General features: G+C 38.5%; 1 protein-coding gene across 1 annotated transcript in view; it reads right to left on the reverse strand.

Annotated features, from left to right (window-relative positions):
• Nucleotides 1-1,244: 1,244 nt before the first annotated feature.
• Nucleotides 1,245-23,983, reverse strand: part of nalf1a (NALCN channel auxiliary factor 1a) — a 400,436-nt gene continuing 377,697 nt past the window's right edge. Inside the window, exons 2-3 of the mRNA XM_079851972.1 lie at nt 14,350-14,521; nt 1,245-1,864 (exon numbers count right to left, since the gene is read on the reverse strand). Coding sequence (XP_079708098.1) covers nt 1,578-1,864; nt 14,350-14,521 — 459 coding nt within the window. The 3' untranslated portion in view covers nt 1,245-1,577. The remainder of the gene's footprint in view (nt 1,865-14,349; nt 14,522-23,983) is intronic.

Here is a 23,983-nt window from a genome sequence, read left to right on the forward strand (position 1 = left end):
CCACACAGAAGGAGAAATGTAGAGTAAGCCCTTACCTCCTTCTCCACACACTACTATTTGCTAAGCCCTTTACACAATAGATAGATATTTTTGACTGGGAAATTATGCTAAAATTACAGTGTAACTGTGTGTGATTATGATGGAACAGCACATTCTGTTCAGCTATTTCAATTCCATTCGCCCATGAACTGTAGTAGTTAACCTTAGTTAAACCAGCTTCACATACAATCATGTTAAATGCATGGTGTAATGTAAATGCTTTCTGATCATGTCATACAATGAATCAATATATAAACTTAGTTGCTGCTAAGGATTACAAAAGGAACACATACTGAATAAAATATACTTTCATAGAACATCTAAGATCAAATTAATGCAGAAAGGCTTTTAGCACATTATTAAAAGTGCATAATAAAAGTTTATATATGGATGACAATACTTATCCTCTTTCTTTACAGTTGTGTACCAAAGCCCTGTTATTTGGTTTATTCTTACATGCTATAGGATATATGTGTACTTAAATTATAGTCCCAATATGTCAGTAGTGAGTTATGTGCATGATATGGTGATGAAGACCTTATAATAAATCAATCTATCTCATAACTTGGTAGCTGAGACTTTAGCAACAGCAAACTGCACCAAGCACGAGGATTTGGCATGCAGTTGAATAAAATGACATGAAAAATTGTCAGTTTCTAAAATAATGCAAGGTGGTTATATCAGGGTTTTTTTGGAAGGTGGAGGAAAAAATATTAATTTATAGATTAGATGAGATGCCAATGGCTCTGTTTGAACAGAAGTGCTGATTTGATTTTGAGGCTCTAAGATTTGGCTTTGTATACATCTAGTTTCAAAATAGTCTTTATTATTATTTTATATTATTCAGGATGAAAAAATGTATGCATTTTAGAGACTTGCAACTTCTACCTGTATCCTGTCTGAATGATGTAGTTAATGGTGATGATGACGTTGTGATATGACACTCACTTTCAAAATACACAAAATAATTGCACACAACAAATAAAAGGAGAATTTGACAGGAACATGGACACTCAAGTCACTTTCCAGGTTGCTCTGAAATCACTGAACAGAAGTCAAAACCATCTTGAAGTGAAAAAGACAGCTGAAACTAAAAGGGAAAGGTCAGATAATCTCCTAGTGCAAAGTGAAATGACATTGTGTGTGCGTGTGTGTGTGTGTGTGTGTGTGTGTGTGTGTGTGTGTGTGTGTGTGTGTGTGTGTGTGTGTGTGTGTGTGTGTGTGTGTGTGTGTGTGTGTGTGTGTGTCCCACAAAGTGTGTTCTAGAAGAGAATGAGTCTCTGTGGGGGCATTTTCTGACTCTTCCTATTACACATCTTTTGTCTGCTACTATTCCTGTGTTCCGTTCACTATTTTCCCCAAACCCCAGAAGGTGCTGATGACAAGTGTGGTTAAGTGTTCTCTGATTGAGAATGTTAGCCTCACTTAGACATGGTACACTGAGCTTCTCTCTGAGTGAGGGGCTTCTTTACTGACAAGCCTGAAGTGAGATGTGTTGGAGCATGCGGAAACGAGTTGTCCAGCCCAGCCTTGTCCAATTACTCTTCTCTGGGGGCGTTGTCATCCAGTGGAAAGATGGCGGTCAGGCAGGTCGAGTTCTGATTAGCCGTCATGGTAGACACAGTGTGGAGAAGAACTAGAACCAGCAAGCAAAGTTTCAGCTGGCCCTGCCCGAGCCGTGGAGTCCCAGAGGAGGTCACGGATGTGTGCTGGCAGGAAGGGTGAGTTCTTTTTAAAGTGCCGCGGGAACGGTTGTTGGACTTCTGGTCCCACCGCACATCACAGCACTCTGGCTCCTGGTTGATGTCTGGTTTCTCTGAAAGCCCTGCGGTGTATGCAAAAACAGACATCCATGTTTTGATTTTGAAAACACTCACATTGTACGATAGAGCAATATGCCTATCTGACTGTAAAAAGTTCCACTAAAATTATTACTTCAAACACTTTGTTTTACGGTATGTGCACATTCATTGTACTTACAGTGTACTTACCCAGGAAAGTACTCAGTGATATCTAACTACATGGGTTAAGATTAGGTTTAAGGTTAGGCTCGGAGCTAGTACCAGTTATTACTGAGTTATTGTAATTACTACAATAAGTACATAGTATGTACATGCGAAACAGGACTATAAAATAAAGTGTTCTTTTTTTAAAGAACTGAATATTCATCAAATTTTATAACTAACAGCTCCAGCATTGAAAGTAGAGCGGTTAGTCAAATGGATGTTGACATTGCATTGTTCCATCAGGTTTGTGAAAAAAATTTTAAAGGAGCAAACTGGTTCATTACACACACACACATTTTATATACTTTATTTGGTTCCACATTACAAGTCAAATTTCATTAGGAATCAATTTTTTTAAATAGTCCAACAGAATAAAACAAATCAGCACATTGTTATGGATTAAACCGTTCTAAGGATACAGGAAACATCGCCTTTTTCCAAACAAACATGCTTCCTATAGATGCTGAGATTGAACAGTACTTCATCAACTGTTTGGCCCTTGTTTTGGAAATCCCCCCAATGCAAAGTCCACGGATCGCCAGCCTGTGTACATGACCTAGACTACCAAACACCAGCACAATAAGACGGCATTTGTACCCAAGGTTCTCAATGATCGATATCAATGACTGATATTTTAGAATCTTAGCGCAGTAAGAGTCCTCCATAAACAAGTCAAATGCACATGACACCTCAAATAGTGTACATTTTTTTCCATTCTGAGAAATGTTAATAATATCTGGTGTATTAGCAATTCCTAAAAAAGTGTTTGCAGGGGAGTTAAACCATTCAGATTGTACAGTAGTATGTTTAAAAATTTGCTCATCACCCACGCAAGGAACCTGAGCAGCAATGAGGTCCACAAGTCTATCATGTCTGGCAATATATAGTCCTTTAAGTGATGAACAACTGTTCATGATGTGGGCTACTGACTCCAGGTGTTGGGGGGGGGGGGGGGGGGGGGGCATGCAGCATGCAGAGGGGCGAATGGGTGGAGGGAAACCACACTGATAAGTTGTATTTTGTAGGAAGAACCTGCAGACGTGCTTTTACGCAGAAGGTTAGGATCTCCTCACTAATGGTGGCATTGCTGTAGATGGTGTGTGACACAGAGTGGTCCGCGCAGGGCAGTTTTGCCAACTTTCCCTTGAGTTTCAGACTGGACCAGTACTCCATATTTTGGGCTCTTTGAATAGACAAGAGAGTCTGCCTTGATGTTCTAGGCTGGAGCAGGAGTACAGTGTTGTTATGGTGCAGTCTGGCTTCCACGATGACAGATGAGTCCTCTACGACTGCATCAGAGACCTCTACAGGTCGGCAGTGAGAGATCCACTTCAGGTCAGTGCCTGTCCTCCAGCATAAGTCATTTAAGTCTGGCCAGTCTGATGACACACCAAATCCCTGTGCCCGTCCATCCAGCTTTCCATTGGTCTTTCTTTTAAAACCCAGGAAGCTATCTTCCCCGCCGCATGCGTGCAGCACCTTCCGTTTTTTAAAATCCAGCAATAAGGATGCCCTGGCCATCTGCCTCATGCTGGCATCATCACAGTTCAGCATGTTGGTGAGGTGAGACTGTCTTGTGGCTGTGTACTCCCACATGCAGTGTGGAACTCCAAGCCCCCCGTCCTGTCTTTTCTGGAAGATAAAACATCTTGTGGAATGTGTGTTGAGACAAAGCCATTTCCTAACCAGGCTTACGGTTTTGTCGTCCATTTCACGCAATACTTTTTGCGGAATATGGACATTTACAAAAAGATGTTGAATTTTAGAAAACGCTATGTCTCTTATTGCTTGCACTTTTAGAGTAACAGGAAGAGGTGATACGTCAATAGAATCCAGTCTGGTCATAAATTGATGTGCCATGTCAGTCACTTGCAGACTCCAGTCTCCAGCGATGTTAAACTTGTGGCCCAGATAGTTATAAGTCTTGTGTCTAGTGTACACTCGGAGTGGCTGGTCCAAGATGGTAAAGGAGGGGGGTTGGTCGGCCCTGGATCTATACCAACGGTTGCCACCGCTCCTCCTCTCATAGAAAACTGCACATTTACTGTGCTTTACTTGTAGGCCAGACCACATCAGGAATCTGTCAGTGCATGACAACATGTTTTTAATCACGCCTTCATCTCGGGATGCAACGACCACATCATCAGCATAGCCCTGGACTGGGTTCGGTGACAGGACGTGGGGCGGAGCATGTGCGCAGAGCCATTTTAGCCACTGATTTATTGCAATGATAAAATTCACAGCACTCCATGGACAACCAGTTTTGATTCCTACCTCCAGTGGTATTGGTCTGGTGAGATCTTTTCCACAGATCACTTGTAGGTAGGAATCACAATATATATCTTTTATTATGTCTACAAAGATCTTGGGAAGCTGTATATCTTCCAATGCATCAATCATGACTCTATGAGGCAATGTGCCAAAGGCGTCTCTAAAGTCAAGGAAGGCAATGTACAGCTTAGCAGATTCATGCTTAAAATCGTCAATGGCAGTTTTTAGGCAAAAAACATGTTCATTCATGCCTTGTCGCTCAATATAAGCTTTTTGTTTATTAGACAGAATTCCAGCATCAACCAGCCAAGGTAATATTCTTGAAAGCAGACACTTCATAAAGACTTTATAGATGGCAATAAAGAGATGTCCCTCCATGTTGAGGGATCTTCTGGTACATTGTCTTTCTTCGGTATTCTATGAATGAGTGCTCCCTTCCATGAACTAGGGACTTTGCCATTAATCAAACAGGTGTTAAATATGCTTTTCAATATGTAGCAATATGTTTGCTTTGTGGCTTTAAGATGCTCGTAAGTAACACCATCTGAACCACTGGCTTTGTTATTGGGCAGATTTACAATTACTTTCTCAATCTCTTCTATTGTAAACGCCGATGTCAGTGGCGGCGACTCAGTCATTATGTTGTCTAAGTCATCATTCCACGGCGGTAATTCAAGCGCGATAGTAGTTGGATCAGACTGGCATTTTTTCCGATAATAGTTGTACACTCGCTCAGTGTTACCAGTATCTAACGGTGGCGTGAGAAACATGCAGTCATTTAGGATAATGTCAATCGCCTTTGCTCTACGATGCTGCCATAGATAGGTTAGTTTGTTTTTGCCTACTTTTTGAGGATTTCTCTGGTGCTATCGTGTGGCAGATGCAATAGCTGGTTGTATCACCTCGCGCACATACCGCAGTTGTTTTTCAATCCAGTCGGCCGGGTTTGCAACAGGGTTTGATTTGGATCGCGCAAAATCATCGAGTGGCAAAGTCCTTAAAATCCGCACTACATACTTGAGTAACGGTAGTCCAAGTTGTCCTCCATCTGTGCGTTTTGTGGAAAATATTCCGGTTTTGACACTCACTCACACACACACACACACACACACACACACACACACACACACACACACACACACACTAAATAAATAAATAAATATAAAAATAAAGCAGTTTTTTAAAGCCGTTTAAAGACTTCACTTCATCAAATGCTTTGTGATCAAATGCTGTAGTGTTAAATAAAAATATGTTTCTATGTGCTCATTAATTGTTTCCCATGGTGCTGACATTCCTGCAATATCGCAGGCAGATTAAATCTAAATAAAAGCAGAATTAAATGGTCAGCTCATAAGTAATTATGAAAGATAACTACATTTAGGTGCTCACACTTTAAAAAAATAAAATAATAATTTTTAATGCTGACAACAACTATTTGTAGGTTTTTGTCTTTGGTTTGTCACTGCATCACTGCTAACATTGTTGTAATGTACAAGATGAACAGCCTTTACTTATTTAAAAACCATCTGGTAAATGATTACATGTAAATGATGTTTATTATTATTATTATTATTATTATTATTATTAAATTGATTTTTATTAGATTACAACAATTTATATTATTATTATTATTATTAGGGGTGAAGACTCTTGAGCAAAGAAGCCATAGAATGTGTTCCTCCACCCGAGAGAGAATCCAAGTTATAGCCGGTACTTCATCATTCCAAAGAAGGATGGGGCGTTGCATCCAATTTTAGATATGCACCATCTAAATCGATTGCTCAAAAAGCTCATGTTCAAAATGTTACGTTTGAAGCAAATCGTGTCTCAAATCATGTCTGAGGACTGGTTTGTCCTGATAGACCTCAAGGATGCTTAATTCCATGTATCCATCCATTCACAAAACAGGAAGTTCCATAGGTTTGCTTTCGCGGGCGAAGCACTTGGCTCAAGTGCTCAACATTAAGATGTCATTCTCACCCACATGAAAGAGCTGGGGTTGAGGCTGAACTTTCTCCAGCACAGAGAAAGAATAATTCCTGGGCGTATTATGGGATTTGACAACAATGCTGGCATGTCTGTCCCCTGCACGTATCGATTCGATCCTCGCAGTCGTGAAAGAACTGAAGGTGGGCCAGTCACGCACTGTCATGCAGTTTCAGAATCTGTTGGGTTTGATGGCAGCAGCATCAAACGTGATACCTTTTGGCCTGCTGTATACAAGACCCTTGCAGTGGTGGCTCAAGACCAATGGTTTCCCAGAGGGGCGACCCGTTTTGCATGATCAAGGTTACGATCAGATCCCTTGGTACCTTGGTTATGTGGAGGAATCCCTGCTTCTTGTCCCAGGGTCCTGTGCTGGGAGCTCCTTGTCATCACAAAATGCTTACGACGGATGCTTCGCTCACAGGCCGGGGGGTGATCCTAGATGGTCGTTCGACTCAAGGTCTGTGGTGGGGTCATCATCTCTCATGGCACATAAACTGCCTCGAAAAATTATGGCTGCTTTTCTGGCACAGAATAACTTCTTCTCTGACCTCAGGGGCCATCATGTTCTTGTCCAGACAGACAATACATCGGTGGTCGCCTACATAAATCACCAGGGGGGTCTGCGGTCACACTTACTTTGCAAACTGAATCTGCTTTGCCCAGTCAGGGCACTAGATGCTTATATCCACAGAGCTGCCCTGTGGTGTAAAACTGATCAGCTGTTTGTGTGTTTTGGGTCACACAGAAAAGAGCACTCAGCTTCTAAGTAGAGAATGAGCAAGTGGCTAGTCGAGGCTCTCTCCCTCTTGCATATGGGTCGGCTGGCCAGCCTTCACCTTTGACTGTCCGGGCCCACTCAACTAGGAGTATGGCGGCTCCTAAAGTCTTACTATCAGGGGCTTTTCTTCAGGATGAATGTGATGCGACAGGCTGGTCCTCTCCGCACACATTCGTCAGGTTCTATGACATTGATCTGGGCTCCACCCTAGGGTCCCAGGTGCTGATGTCTTAGTTGTGCTCACTCGATTTCACACAAGACAGGCACTTGTAATTAGGGCGGAGTGGGCATGAATGTTCCCATAGCATCATAAACTTCCGACACAGCGCTTGTTCCCTTGAAAGGGAATGTCTTGGTTACGACTGTAACCATGGTTCCCTGAAAAGGGAATTAGACGCTACGTCACCCTGCCATAGTTTCGGTGTGCCTGTGACCAACTTGCTTTAGCCTAACAAACATTGTTTGGTCTGGGTTTGCTTTATAGCTTCCTGGTTATTACAACACCCACCTATGAAGTTCCGTCACACCATTGGACTGATTTCATACAAGCTTAAAGACGCAATCATGCAGAGACGTTGCCATAGTGGAGTAAACTTCCTGATGCAGCATCTCATTCCCTTTTCAGGAACCATAGTTACAGTCGTGACCGAGACGTTGATGTTACCTATGCCTTGTCAATGTAAAGATTATGTTAAACATGTTAATAAAAAGTACTACAGGCTTTCTTCATGTCTTTATAACTTACATAAACAAATGTTTACTCTAACGAGCCATCACACATTTGCGAGATGGCAGATGTAATCTCTTAAGTAAGAAAAAGTGGTAACACTTTATTTTACAGTGTCCTTGTTACATATGTTACATGTACTTGCCATAGTAATAACAGTAAATTATGCATAATTACATGCAACTAACCCTCAATCAAATCCTAACCCTACCCTAATCCTATAGTAAGTACATGTTGTTAATTATTATTACTTAAGCACTTAGATGTATAATTACATTGTAACAATGACACCTTAAAATAAAGTGTAACCGAACAAGTTAAAACCGTGCAGGCTTCCGTACGTTGTTCAACCGCAATGACTTTTAGAATTTCTAATAGTTTGATTCGCTCAAGGGTGCTTCCCAGTACACAAATTTATTGCTTCCTTGTTTCCTCGCTCCTCCATCACAGTTGTATCCTTCCCTCGCATGGGGGTGGAGCTAAGACATGAGAAAAGGAAGAGAGGAAAGGAAACGAGGATGCACAAATAAGAAATGAGAAGCACCCCACATCTGCATCCGATGCATCTCTGATATCAAAAACACATCCAGGTTCTTTCATGCATCCTCTGTACTTGTGTTCTTGAGCTCCGTCCCAATTCGCTTTGGGACATACTATCACATCAAAAAATTGCATCTTTAACAGATGATCTGTCGCATTACATGCATCATGTCACCGTAAACTGGCCTTAAAATCATCTTGTCACTGTTAACATCCTCCACTTTTAATTTCTTTTAATTTCCTACCATATTGGAAAGTAAAGAAATAACACGTTGACAGTCATGGGTCTTATATGTGGAGAACTCTCCTCATATTTTTGCATAATGATGCATTTAAAAGTTGATGGCCAAACAGATCTTTACAAAAGTTGATGTTGCAGATTAACATTAAATAAATGTTTTTATCATGTAAAATATTGATTATTAATCACTTAAACCCCTTTATCCAAACCTGTCTACTTAACTGTCATGCACGTTTGTAGTTTTTTTGTTGTTGTTTTTTTTAGCTCTGAACCGAATCATCCTCCAAAGAGTGAATGTGATTTGACCAAGTAGAATGCGTTCATATACTTCTTTTTTTTAGTAGTAAACAGGGGCACAACCTAACGCGGGGCTAGTTGTAACATCCTTGTTTTAAATACTTCCACACATGCTAGCATGACGAAACTTAGTGTATTTACTAGTTGCCATATCAATACTATATAGAGAAAAAAATTGCATCAAAATTCAGAAATCTTTGGAAGATATCACTGAACATTTATTTAACCATAGCAACAGTAAATTTCTTATTTCTTATGTTAATTTTTCATCTCTATTTGTGGCATTTATTTTAAATTAGACAAAACTGATATTATTTTAATCTCCAATATGTTATTTAACAGTTGAGATAGTTCTTTAATGCTTCGCTAACCAGCAGAAGACACTAGCAGGGTTTAAATCCCAGTTGTGCAGTTGGGCATGTTGTAACTGCATTACAATGTGCCTCTATTAGAACTATGCTATTCTATTCTATACTTTTATGAAATCTATTGAGAAAACATGAGAAAAAGGTGAATAAAGACTGAGAGTCAATGTTCAGAAATGATTAATTATCATTATGTTTTGAACTGTGTTGTATGTGTTCATCCGGTGTGTTCATTCATTAATTATTAAAAAATGGCTTTATTTTATTATGAAAAAGTTAATAATTGTATTTTATTGGGAATATATTTTAGTTTGCCTTGTATGTTTTTTTGATTAGATCAGATAGCATTTTAAGCTGTCATATGGTCATGTTACAATGTGCCCCTCACATGGTACAATGTAGCCCACCTATGGGGCATGTTGTCACATTTCACTTCCATTCTTTCGAGGTTTATCAAGAAAAAGCATACACTGTATTAATGAAACAAAACCACATAATTGTACTCTAAAAAAAAGAAATACTCTGAAACCTAAGTAGATTTACACAAATTGAGAAAGTCAAAAAACGTTAGGTTGTGCCCCGCTCTCCCCTTTCATATATTTACATTGTTTGAAAATATTGATTTATAAGGAAAATGTCACATAACATGGTATCAGAGCTCACAAAGACGATGAATACACAGAATAATCTAACATGCAGGTGATACTCTAGAGAAACAGCATTGACATTAATGCATACATTGACAAGAACGGAGGAGAACACAGGGTTTAAATAATCAGGAGAACTAACAAGATGATTGACAGAACAGGTGAACATAATGACTAATTAGACACTGTAGGAAAACTAGGGCTGAGTCTGAAATCGCCCCCTATACCCTCAAATGGCGTTATTTGAGGGGACAGCCATTTGTAGTGGTGTCCGAAACCATAGTGGACTTAATTGAGTGTACGCATCCAATCCCACATTGCACCGCAATAACGAGTGTACAACCGATGTACGCTCAACGGCTGTCTGAATTCACTCACTCGTTTTTATTCACTCCTTCAAGTGAAAAGTATTAGTGGACTAACGTAGGAAATAGTAAATGAGGGTTTAGGGGGTGATTTCGGATTCAGACTAGGTCACAGGGGAGAACCAAAAACAAAGAAACACAGCTTACACATGTTCCTAATTCTGAGTATCTGAATTTTTGTCTAGGCTATAATCTACTGTTAGTGAAATCTATTGGCTATCTATGTTTTCATTGTTATATGGTAGAAATAGTACAGAATCTCCAGATCAAAACACAGGTGAAGAAGAAGAAGAAACAAATGATAGAAGATTGTTTACAGTGCTATGCATAAGTTTAGACACCCATGCTAAAGTTGAATAAAAAGAGGAATAAAAAAACATCTTTTGGAAATTGAACTTAATGCCTTAATTAAAAAAATTAGGAAAAATCCAACCTTTAAGGACACCAATTTTCTTTGTGAATGAATAATGTATCGTAAATAAATAAATGTTCTTCCTTAAAATACAGGGTGCATAAGTTTGGACACCCCTATGTTAAATTCCCATAGAGGCAGGCAGATTTTGATTTTTAAAGGCCAGTTACTTCATGGATCCAGGATACTATGCATCCTTATAAAGTTCCCTTGGCCTTTGGAATTAAAATAGCCCCACATCATCACATAGCCTTCACCATACCTAGAGATTGGCATGGAGTACTTTCCATAAGATCATCTCTCAATGCAAATCAAACCAGCTATTAGGCTAACTGAAATAAAACCATGCCAATCTCTAGGTATGGTGAAGGCTATGTGATGATGTGGGGCTATTTTAATTCCAAAGGCCAAGGGAACTTTATCAGGATGCATAGTATCCTGGATCCATGAAGTAACTGGCCTTTAAAAATAAAAATCTGCCTGTCTCTATGGGAATTTAACATAGGGGTGTCCAAACTTATGCACCCTGTATTTTAAGGAAGGACATTTATTTATTTACGATACATTATTCATTCACAAAGAAAATTGGTGTCCTTAAAGGTTGGATTTTTCCTAATTTTTTTAATTAAGGCATTAAGTTCAATTTCCAAAAGATGATTTTTTATTCCTCTTTTCATTCAACTTTAGCATGGGTGTCTAAACTTATGCATAGCACTGTATGTAAATGTAAAATAAATTGATCTTCAAAAATTAAACAGCATATAAATCAAAACTGTAAAATGCTTAACCCATGAAATGGAAACGACTGTGAAGCTTCGGGGGTGCTGATGAACTCGATCTATACTCCATCTATGTTTTGATCATCATTCTGAATCCCATCTTGACGTAGTCTTTAACAAATTTTGTTTTTTTAATGAAACTTACTCGCATTCAAGTGTTGATAAATAAAGGATCCATGAACCTAGAATAAAATGTTTTTAAAATGGAAAGAGTTAAACTACAGTTAAAGGTATATTTCAAGTGTTAAAAAATAGGAACATAGTAATATACTTAAAAGTGCAAAAATAATATTGTGAAGTGTGATGTTATGTTCACTTAAAGAAAACTTACAAGTATACTTCCAGTATAAAACTAAGTTGTTTACTGAGAGTATACTTCAAAGTGTACTGGTCATAAACTAAAAAATGTGCTACAAGTATTTGATTAGTGAACTATCAGTATATATATAAGCTCACTTGATGTGTACTTATTTATGTAAGGGTAGGGTTAGGACTAAATCTTCAGACTGGAATGTTGTTCCAAGATCAACATGTTGATCCAGGAACATATCTTACCTGGCAAAATCACGATGACCCCTACAAAGCACAGTGGATTGTGGGCAATATTAGCCATTAGAGTGTACACGGATACACACTTCAAAATCTACCAGAAATAGTACACCATACGTTTTTTTTATATATTTTTTTATAGCATACTCTTTTCAACATATACTATGCTTTGGGACACATTTATTCTAATCTCACAATAGTATTGGGATGCAGGGTCGGAATTGAACTTCGACGGTTGATGATGACGTAGAACGAGAACACAAGGACGCAAGATCGCATATGAACGCATATTAAGAAGTGGCCCTTGTTTTTTCATCTCCATGTGTGAATTTCAAAGCTAACATGATATGAAGAAGATTGGCCTTTTAAAACTATAGGGAAAAAAATAATTAATTTTACCCTGGTAATATCTCTAAAAACAAAAACGTTTCGGTCTTGTTATAGAGCTTAAAGGAGAACTCCGGTCAATTTTAACATTGAGCTCATTTTTTTGTACATTTGGAGTGCTGTCAATACAGAGAACAACGACAAAAATCGGTGTTGCCTACACCGAGTTATTCTATTTTTAAAATTTGCACCCTGTTGACTTCAATGGGGCAAGTACTAAACCTGCTTTTAGCCTCTTAACATCCTTGATGTGTCATTACAAGTGCACAGAAAATGTGAGTGATTCCTTCTGAGTGAACACGAGTGAGTCTGACTGCAGTAGATGTGAAAGATATGTATAAAAATTATGTTATTTAAGCCAGCGCAAATACCTTTGTTTACATCCTGTTTTTCGGTTGAAGTCCAAAGTAGTCGATTGCAGAGTTCACACGCATAGGTTTAATACCTATGATCACGCGCGTGAACTCGGTAATCGACTACTTTGGACTTCAACCGAAAAACAGGATGTAAACAAAGGTATTTGCGCTGGCTTAAATAACATCATTTTTATACATATCTTTCACATCTACTGCAGTCAGACTCACTCGTGTTCACTCAGAAGGAATCACTCACATTTTCTGTGCACTTGTAATGACACATCAAGGATGTTAAGAGGCTAAAAGCAGGTTTAGTACTTGCCCCATTGAAGTCAACAGGGTGCAAATTTTAAAAATAGAATAACTCGGTGTAGGCAACACCGATTTTTGTCGTTGTTCTCTGTATTGACAGCACTCCAAATATACAAAAAAATGAGCTCAATGTTAAAATTGACCGGAGTTCTCCTTTAAGTACTTTGAATAATTTAACCATCCCAGCCAGCTTCTTGACCCTGTTGGCAATATTTTTTCCGATTTGTATCAAGTGTAAGTAAAGAATGCAGGCGGCAACTGCAAGTGACGTCACATTAGGTTAATACATTAGGTTTCAGCAAAATGTTCTTCTAACAAATAAAAAATAGATTGAAAATAGATTATTTAGTAGGATGAGTCAGTTTACTAAACTCAAGTGGACTAAACAAGAATACTCTAAACATGTTGCTATACAAAAGTTGTTACTTAGATTCTCAAGTACTTGTTGTCCCAACTTTCCAAATTGAGTTATCTGAGAAAACAATTGTACATTGAGAAATCATAAAATCATAAATGTTGGGTTAAATTTCTTCTAATATTGCTTATTGAGTGTTTTGTTTTGTGACCAAAGGCCTGACAGTTTCATAAATTGTCCAATAGATGTCACTAAAAAGCTGTATAATAATCCAGCATGTGTTTCATTCCGGTATTTACGTATTTCCTTTAAATATGTTCTGAAATTTTGCTGGAAAATGCTGTTTAACCTTAAAATTAGCTTTGGTCTGTGGAACAATAACATGCTTTTAAATTTTTTTTGTTTTGTTTTTGTTTTTAAACAAACAGGTTGCAGCTGATCTTGCTGCTTTTGTGCTCCTTAATGTGTTTAATTTTTTGCTCTGTTGATGCTGTTAATTATGGTTGGTAGTGTACAACTGTACATTCCAACCACCCTAAATTAAGAAATCTGCAGGAAATTGATGGTACTCTGCAAATTACTTTGTGGTTCCATAAGTTTAGAAAATCATGAAAATCTTAAAACTGAAAAATTTTACAAAGCTAACAACAACTTTATTTACTACTTATTTTTACTTTACAGATCTTGTTTTACTGATTCAAATATTCATACAAGAATTTGATATTTTAATGGTTACATTTTTACTTTTCATTGCTTTATTAGTAACATTAGAATTCTGCTTGGCACCAAAAAATTGAATTATCAACAACAACAACAACACTTAAATATAATAGCATATCATATGGTGCAATGATAAAAATCATACAAAAATATTGATAGGATTGGCTGCCGCTGTACTTTAGCCTACTGAGTTCTCAAATACTTGCATACCAACCTCTACATATAAAACTGGGAGTGCCACCATGTATAAGGTCATCATTGTCCGGCAATATGAACGGACACCTCTGCTGGACTTCAAGACAGTACTGCTCACAGGGAATCTTATGACTGCAGCCTGACTGAGGACTCTGGAAATACTGAGCACAGAGCCAGGGCTTGTAGACAGTCTGCAGAGAAAACAAGCAAGAAAGAAACAAATAAACAAAGTGAGTGAATGAATGTAAACCATTAAACTTTTAAAACAATGGGTAGGTTGAATTTAACACATTATTTATACAGTAAAGCCCTAAAGTACATTTACAATCCCAGAGTTTTTACCACACTCTAGTTAGAGTTACTGACATTATTGTCACCACAGTGCCAACAACAAGTGTCATTTTTTATTTGATATACAATGCAGTGACAAATTATAGCAAAGGACTTACAACAATATCCCCATCAATCAGTTGTGCAGTACGCACAGTGACCAGCAGATGGGAGGGTTCCACATCAGACCTGTTTGCTAGATTCATCATTAATCAGTCTCACAACAGCTCAGTTACTTCAGTGACATACAGGCACAACCAGGTCATGCAGACCTCATAAAAACATTGTTGCTTTATGATCTTTAATAATCTAACCCAATACACCTACTGCATCATTACTGTGACAAAATGATAGTATCAAGCTATATATGAAGTGAGTTAAGAGCAAAGGAGCACAGTGGGCAGTGCAAGGGTGGGCAGAGGACTCCACAGCACTATAAGAATAGACTTTGCTAATTTACTTTGCCCTACATAGCGCACAGCTCAGCCTGCTGTTGAGGAAAGGTAAAGGAAGATGCCAGAGCATCCATGAATGGTGTGTGTGTGTGTGTGTGTGTGCGTGTGCGTGTGTGTGTGTGTGTGTGTGTGTGTGTGTGTGTGTGTGTGTGTGTGTGTAAAGAGAACAGTATGAATAGAAAAGCAGGTCGTCATTAGCACTGTCTGGCTGTCGGAGAATCTGCAGTCTGATTTGTGAAGGCTGGTTTCTAAGAGGATTCTCCCTTCCCCTCTCTCTCCCTTCTCAAAACGTCTTTAAAAACAAGACATCTGTAATAGAATAAAAGGAAATTACATGCCATTGGGGGCTGCTGACCTATCTCACCCATCGCATGCCAGATGGAGGTGAAAAACAAATGTTTGGATTACTGTACGTCATATCATAAATCATAAAACACTTAAGAGTTTAGGAATGAAGCTTTTTGTGACATGGGATGTAACTCAATGTATGAAATGCATGAAAGATAAAGCATAGATTAAAAGTTGAAAATTATTTCATCATTAAAATGTAATATATATATGTAGGAATATGGGTTTATATGGGTGGTTATTTGAATAAATGAGAATACACGTGTATATGATTACATGCATGTATCTGAATACATATGTACTATTACTATTATTATTTCATTTCTAATGCTTGTCTTTATTTGGGAGCAATGTATTCAACATACTCTGGATCTGTCTATCTTGTATATCTATCTTATATATTAATCCTCTTACTTATGATTACTAATGTTGGTGTCTTGTAAGTCCATGCGGGCTGGGTGTAATCATACGCATGGCACAATAATAAAGCTTCATTCATTCATTCATTCATTGTATATCTATCTATCTATCTATCTATCTATCTATCTATATATATATATATATATATATATATATATATATATATATATATATATGTACAGGTCAAAAGTTTGGAAACATTACTATTTTTAATGTTTTTGAAAGAAGTTTCTTCTGCTCATCAAGCCTGCATTTATTTGATCAAAAATACAGAAAAAAAAATGTAATATTGTGATATATTATTACAATTTAAAATAATTGGTTTTCAATTTATTATACTTTAAATTATCATTTATTTCTGTGATGCAAAGCTGAATTTTCAGGATCATTACTCCAGTCTATAACATGATCCTTTAGAAATCGTTCTAATATGATGATTCATTATCAAAGTTGGAAACCTGTGATACTTTTTTTTAGGATACGTTGATGAATAAAAAGTAAAAAAAGAAAAAGAAAAAGAAAAAAAGAAAAAGAATAAAATTTGTAAAAAAATAGAAATCTTTTGTAACAACAATATACACTACTGGTCAGTAATTTGGGGTCAGTCATTTTTTTTCTTCCTTTTTTTGAAATAAATCAATACTTTTATTCAGCAAGGATATGTTAAATTGATAAAAAAAAAAGTGATAGTAAAGAAGATTTATATTATTAGAAAATATTTTTTTTTATTTTGAATAAATGCAGTTATTTTTAACCTTTTATTCATCAAATATATTAGGCAGCAAAACTGTTTCCAACACTCATAATAAATCAGAATATTAGAATGATTTCTAAAGGATCATGTGATAGACTGAATGTCACATGTGACACTGAAGACTGGAGTAATGATGCTGAAAATTCAGCTTTGCATCACAGGAATAAATTATTTTTTTAAAGTATATTCAAATAGAAAACTATTATTTTAAGTAATATTTCACAATATTACTGTTTTTTTTTTTCTGTATTTTTGATCAAATAAACGCAGCCTTAATAAGCATTAGAGACTTCTTTCAAAAATATAAAAAAACGTAATGTTTCCAAACTTTTGACCTGTACTGTATATATATATATATATATATATATATATATATATATATATATATATATATATATATATATATATATATATTGGGGTGTAACGACAAAATTCACGGTTCGGTTCGATACGATACACTGGTGTCACGGTTCGGTACATTTTCGATACAGCAAAAAGAAAAGAAATGCCAGAGAAATTTCCTTGATTTAAATTTTTTTTATTATTATTATTAAGTTGGCTTGAGAGAGCCAACTTACTGATATTGTACTTAAACTTATTATTAAGTTGGCTTGAGAGAGCCAACTTACTGAAATCCTATTTAAACTTATTATTATTATTATTATTAGTGGTGCTTGCTGAAAGCAAGGCATCACTAGTGTTCTCTTGCATACTTATTATTAGGGCCCGAGCACCGATGGTGAGAGGACCCTATTGTTTTTGCTCCGTTTATTATTAGGGCCCAAGCCCTGAAAGGGCGAAGGCCCTATTGTTTTCGTAAGGATTATTAGGGCCCAAGCCCTGAAAGGGCGAAGGCCCTATTGTTTCCGTAAGGATTTTTTTTTTTTAGGGCCCAAGCCCTGAAAGGGCGGAGGCCCTATTGTTTTCGTAAGGATTATTAGGGCCCAAGCCCTGAAAGGGCGAAGGCCCTATTGTTTTCGGTAGGATTATTAGGGCCCGAGCACCGATGGTGTGAGGACCCTCTTGGAATTGCTCTGTTTATTAGGGCCCGAGCACCGATGGTGTGAGGACCCTCTTGGAATTGCTCTGTTTATTATTAGGGCCCAAGCCCTGAAAGGGCGAAGAGCCCTATTGTTTCCGGTAGGATTATTTATTATTATTATTATTATTATTTTGTCAACCTTTTGGGCACTTTTGGGGCCCTTAACATGCTCAAAAACTCTTGAAATTTTGCACACACATCAGAACCTGCGGCCATCAGGGCCGGACTGAAGCTGGTACCCGGGCGTGGCACGGGGGCTCGACAGCGCCCCCTGGAATGGTGTCCGAAAACTTGGTCTATAAATCAAACACGCTTGCATATAATAATATGAAACTCAGTACACATATAGATCTCATCGGGCCGAACAACTTTCGTGCTCTAAGTTTTACACCAGCCCAACAGGAAGTCAACTATTATGGGTTGTTTGAAAAACGCATCCTCTGGAATTTGAAATACTCCTCCTAGAATATTCGTCCAATCACAACCAAACTCGGTGTGCATGAAGTCAAGACATTGAGGATGCTAAATTGCGGACGGATTTTTGATATCTCGAACGGTTTGGCTGTGGCGAGGAAACGAATTTATGGCGATTAATGGGACACAGGAAGTGTGTTATAACTTCTGCATACATTAACTGATCTTGATGAAACTTTCGCAGTGTGTTTGTTGTAAGAGGCCGATCACAAGGATGTGACTATTGTGAGTCAAAGTTATAGCGCCACCAACTGGCAGCAGGAAGTGTGTCACTTTCAAAATGCTTTGAAGTCACCCTCTTAATTTTACACGATTTGCTTCAAACTTTATATGTATAATGTAAACACACGGCAGATGTAGACCTGTGAAAGGATTATTGATATCTTAGATACTGTTGCCGTGGCAACGCATCAAATTTTAATATTCTTTTCGGATGCGTTTGAGACTCTTAACATGCTTGAAATTGGATGAAACTCGACAGACACATAACACTTATTAGCCAGTAGACATGTGAAAAGTTTCAGAAACGGGCGTGGCAGGGGGGCTCAACAGCGCCCTCTTGAACAGGGTCTGAAAACTTGGTCCATATATCAAACACGCTTGCATGAATTAATATGAAACTCGGTACACATATAGATTTCATGGGGCCGAACAACTTTCCCTCTGTCAAGTTTCACGCCAGCCCAACAGGAAGTCGGCTATTATGGGTTGTTTGGAAAACGCTTGCTGTGGAATGTGATGTACTCCTCCTAGAGAATTCATTCAATCACCTCCAAACTCAGTCAGCATGAAGTCAAGACATTGAGGATGCTAAATTGCGAACGGATTTTTGATATCTCGAACGGTTTGGCTGTGGCGAGGAATCGAATTTATGGCGAGAAAAGAGAAACACGAAGTGGAATAACTTCTGCATACATTAACTGATCTTGATGAAACTTCAGCAGTGTGTTCGTGGTAAGAGGCCGATCAGATCGATGTAGCTATTGTGAGTCAAAGTTATAGCGCCACCAACTGGCAGCAGGAAGTGTGTCACTTTCAACATGCTTTTGACAAAAGTGGGGGGGTTAGTTTTAACTACAGTAAAGAAAAAATAGTTTGTATATTGTTCTCATCAAGCCGGACAACTTTCTAATTTACATTCAATAGCTCTGGCCATCAGGAAGTCAGATATTTTGGTCTGAATGTGATTTTTTTTGCTAAATCAGCCTCTGAATTTTTAGCCACTCCTCTTAAACTATTTATTTTATTCGTACCAAACTTTTTCAACATGATGAAACTACATTAAATATGCTAAATTGTGAATGGATAATAAATATCTTAAACGGTTTTGCTATGGCGAGGGATTAAAGTAATGTCCAAAAAGGAAACACTAAAAATCTTCTAAAAATGTAATTATATACCATTTATTTCTATATAAAAGTATACAAATATCGAACTAAACCCATTTTATTCTGTTTTTGCAATTCAAGAAGAATGAAAAAGTTAAAACAGGCTATTTAGTGCTATTTGGTTCAACAAAAAAGCAAACATAGGGCTATACTGCCCTCTTGTGTCCAAAAGGACATCAAAATAGTATATAAAACTTTTTACCAGGTAGGCCAATATTGTATTTAAATATACATTTATTAGGTATGTGTCTGAGGATATTTTCCCACCGGTTAATCGACGTGTGACACGAGTGGGTGCTTTTAAATCGCTAATATAATAGTAGTGCAGCAGATTAATGGCATATTTCAAGAGAATCGTTCAAATTGGTATAAAAGCATGAAATTTGGCACAGATACTCTCTAAGGGTCACTTTTTGGGAAAAAGGCGTTGGCCACCCAAAAATTCAAAATGGCGGCCATTTTTTCAAGATGGCCGCTATTTCTGTCAAATTCTCATTATGTCAATTGTTCAAACAGTGATGTAGGTATAACATTTTGTGAAAATACTCATTTCAGAATGTTTTTTTGGAAAACGGTGCTTGTCCCTCAAAAATTCAAGATGGCTACCATTTTTCAAGATGGCCGCCATTTCTCTTGAATCCTTACATCTTTTTTTCAAATGGTGATGCCATTTGCCATTATCATGAAATTTGGTACAAATATTCTTCAAGGAACATTATCATGGAAAAAGGTGTGTGCCGCTCAAATTCAAGATGGCGACCATTTTCAAGATGGCCACCATTTCTGTCAGAGCTCAATTTAATGTGTTAAGGAAGGTTTTGTTTAATAGAGTGAACGTCATTACACAACCAGGGAACACTGGTGACTTCACTGCTGTGGAACTCAGCTTGGGGTTCAGTGTCAGCTGATCTAGTTTTACTTACACTGTAGTTCTTGACTAGTAGTAATAGTATAGCTAAGTTTAGTGTCCCAAATGCTGCCTAACAGCCCCTCATCAATTAGCTAGTAATAGACGTAGTTAGATAGCTGCATTTGAATTGACAAGTTGTGCCAGCGCGGGAGAGCCGAGCCAAGGGTAAGCGGGGCAATATATGACTTGTTCATGTATGCTTACCTGGAAGGTGTACAGATCACACAGGACTTAAATGGCACTGGATGAATGATCAGGCTAGGTGTAGGTGACCCGTACCTAGTTGTATCCCACATAGATATCCATATAAAGGCTAGATGTCTTAAGGTGGAGTCACTTCCGGCATCACCGGTGGCCATCTTACCACAGGGAAGCTGTGCATTAAGGTGAGTGATCAGCACGCACACAAATCCTCATATCTCACTGAAATCTTGACGGATTTACAAACGGTTTGGTTTCTTACAAACGTTATTAAAGTGGCTATAATTCTTTCATATGGAAGTCCATTGTTATAATTATTCATATGTATGCAGTATCATAACTACATCTCTGACGTTTATAACAAACCAAACCGTTTGAAAATCGGTAGAAAATTGAGCAAGTTATGGATATTTAAAAGTACATGCACCATGTTACGAGTGAGTGAGCACCCTGTGGTAAGATGACCGCCATGTGCGGACGTCGACCTCCATTGGCCAGCAGCGCGCACGAGACATCTAGCCTTTATTATATGATATCTATGGTATCCCATACCTGAATGTGTACTATGTCTATGATTGAGGTGGTAAAAGGATAACCACTCGGCCTTAATCAGACAACAAACCCCCAAAATGGCAAATGAAAATCCCATGTCAGCCAAGAGTCCAACTGATTGGATGAAATGTTGTCTTTGTCAGACAGACACAAAGGAACCCCTCCAATCACCACCTACCCATCATGTTTCTCAACATGATGGCTATAAAATGATTGCCACCAACATTCCACTCTTTCACAAGATGAACAAAATGCCAATGACCCTGGACCTGGAACGAATGGATGAAGGTGGGGGTATAGAAGCTACTTTGAGAAGGAACAAAGCGAAGTATCACCACAATTGTCGACTTCGGTTCAACAACACAAAGTTACTTCGTGCCCAGAAGCAACAATCCGATGCTCAATGTAGTGAGACAGATGAAGGCCAAACAAAGCATCGCAGAACCATGATGCAGAAAAGTCTAGATGATCAGGTTTGCTTTCTTTGTGATAACATATCTCCTGAATCTGACCTACGTCAGGTAATGACACTGCAACTGAATGACAGACTACATGAATGTGCACAAACACGGAATGATGCTAAATTGTTTCAACTAAGTGGTGCTGATGCCATTGCACAGGAGCTGAAATAACACCATTTGTGTCTCATTCATCTTTACAACAGATAGAAACTCCACCTCAGAAGGCTTGAGAAAGAGTCACAGAGTGAAACGATTCAACCAGCCATATTTCCTATGGCTCTTTCTGAACTGGTCGCCTATATTGTTGAAACCAGTCTCAATTCTGATGGTCCTTCCGCCTTCCATCTCGCAGATACAGTGGGGAGAACAAGTATTTGATACACTGCTGATTTTGCAGGTTTTCCCACTTACAAAGCATGTTAAAGTCTGTAATTTTTATCATAGGTACTCTTCAACTGTGAGTGACGGAATCTAAAAAAAAAATCCAGAAAATCACATTGTATGATTTTTAAGTAATTAATTTGAATTTTATTGCAAGACATAAGTATTTGATACATCAGAAAAGCAGAACTTAATATTTGGTACAGAAACCTTTGTTTGCAATTATAGAGAACCTACGTTTCCTGTAGTTCTTGACCAGATTTGCACACACTGCAGCAGATTTTGGCACACTCCTCCATACAGACCTTCTCCAGATCTTTCAGGTTTCGGGGCTGTCGCTGGGCAATACGGACTTTCAGCTCCCTCCAAAGATTTTCTATTGGGTTCAGGTCTGGAGATAGGTCTGGCTAGGCCACTCCAGGACCTTGAGATGCTTCTTACGAAGCCACTCCTTAGTTGCCCTGGCTGTGTGTTTCGGGTCGTTGTCACGCTGGAAGACCCAGCCACGACCCATCTTCAATGCTCTTACTGAGGGAAGGAGGTTGTTGGCCAAGATCTCACGATACATGGCCCCATCCATCCTCCCCTCAATGCGGTGCAGTCGTCCTCTACCCTTTGCAGAAAAGCAAGCCCAAAGAATGATGTTTCCACCTCCATGCTTCACGGTTGGGATGGTGTTCTTGGGGTTGTACTCATCCTTCTTCTTCCTCCAAACACGGCGAGTGGAGTTAAGACCAAAAAGCTCTATTTTTGTCTCATCAGACCACATGACCTTCTCCCATTCCTCCTCTGGGTCATCCAGATGGTCATTGGCAAACTTCAGATGGGCCTGAACATGCGCTGACTTGAGCAGAGGGACATTGCATGCGCTGCAGGATTTTAATCCATGACAGCGTAGTGTGTTACTAATGGTTTTCTTTGAGACTGTGGTCCCAGCTCTCTTCAGGTCATTGACCAGGTCCTGCCGTGTAGTTCTGGGTTGATCCCTCACCTTCCTCATGATCATTGATGCCCCACGAGGTGAGATCTTGCATGGTGCCCCAGACCGAGGGAGATTGACCGTCATCTTGAACTTCTTCCATTTTTTAATAATTGCGCCAACAGTTGTTGCCTTCTCACCAAGCTGCTTGCCTATTGTCCTGTAGCCCATCCCAGCCTTGTGCAGGTCTACAATTTTATCCCTGATGTCCTTAGCTCTCTGGTCTTGGCCATTGTGGAGAGGTTGGAGTCTGTTTGATTGAGTGTGTGGACAGGTGTCTTTTATACAGGGAACGAGTTCAAACAGATGCAGTTAATACAGGTAATGAGTGGATAACAGGAGGGCTTCTTAAAGAAAAACTAACAGGTCTGTGAGAGCCGAAATTCTTACTGGTTGGTAGGTGATCAAATACTTATGTCATGCAATAAAATTCAAATTAATTATTTAAAAATCATACAATGTGATTTTCTGGATTTTTGTTTTAGATTCCGTCTCTCACAGTTGAAATGTACCTATGATAAAAATTACAGACCTCTACATGCTTTGTAAGTAGAAAAACCTTCAAAATCAGCAGTGTATAATACTTGTTATAATACAAATACTTGTTCTCCCCACTGTATGTGCAACCTGTACCAGCAGCGTATCCTTTTTTAACAGTGGCACTTCCTCTCTGTGGACTACACCTTGCCGTGGTGGAGAGGCTTGTGTGCTCCAATGAACCTGAGACCTATGCCAGCGGGGATTTTATATCCCTGGCAAGTTTAACTAAGCTGGACAGGTCAAAGGAGAGGAGGCAGACTTTATGACTATTTGACAGAAATGGTGGCCATCTTGAAAATGGTGGCCATCCTGAATTTTTGAGTGGCACATACCTTTTTCCAAAAGAGTGTTCCTTGAAGAGTATTTCTGCCTAATTTTATGCTTGCATCACCATTTGAACACTTGAAATAATTAATAT

Source organism: Squalius cephalus, assembly GCF_949319135.1.
Source record: "Squalius cephalus genome assembly, chromosome: 2".
Taxonomy (NCBI): domain Eukaryota; kingdom Metazoa; phylum Chordata; class Actinopteri; order Cypriniformes; family Leuciscidae; genus Squalius; species Squalius cephalus.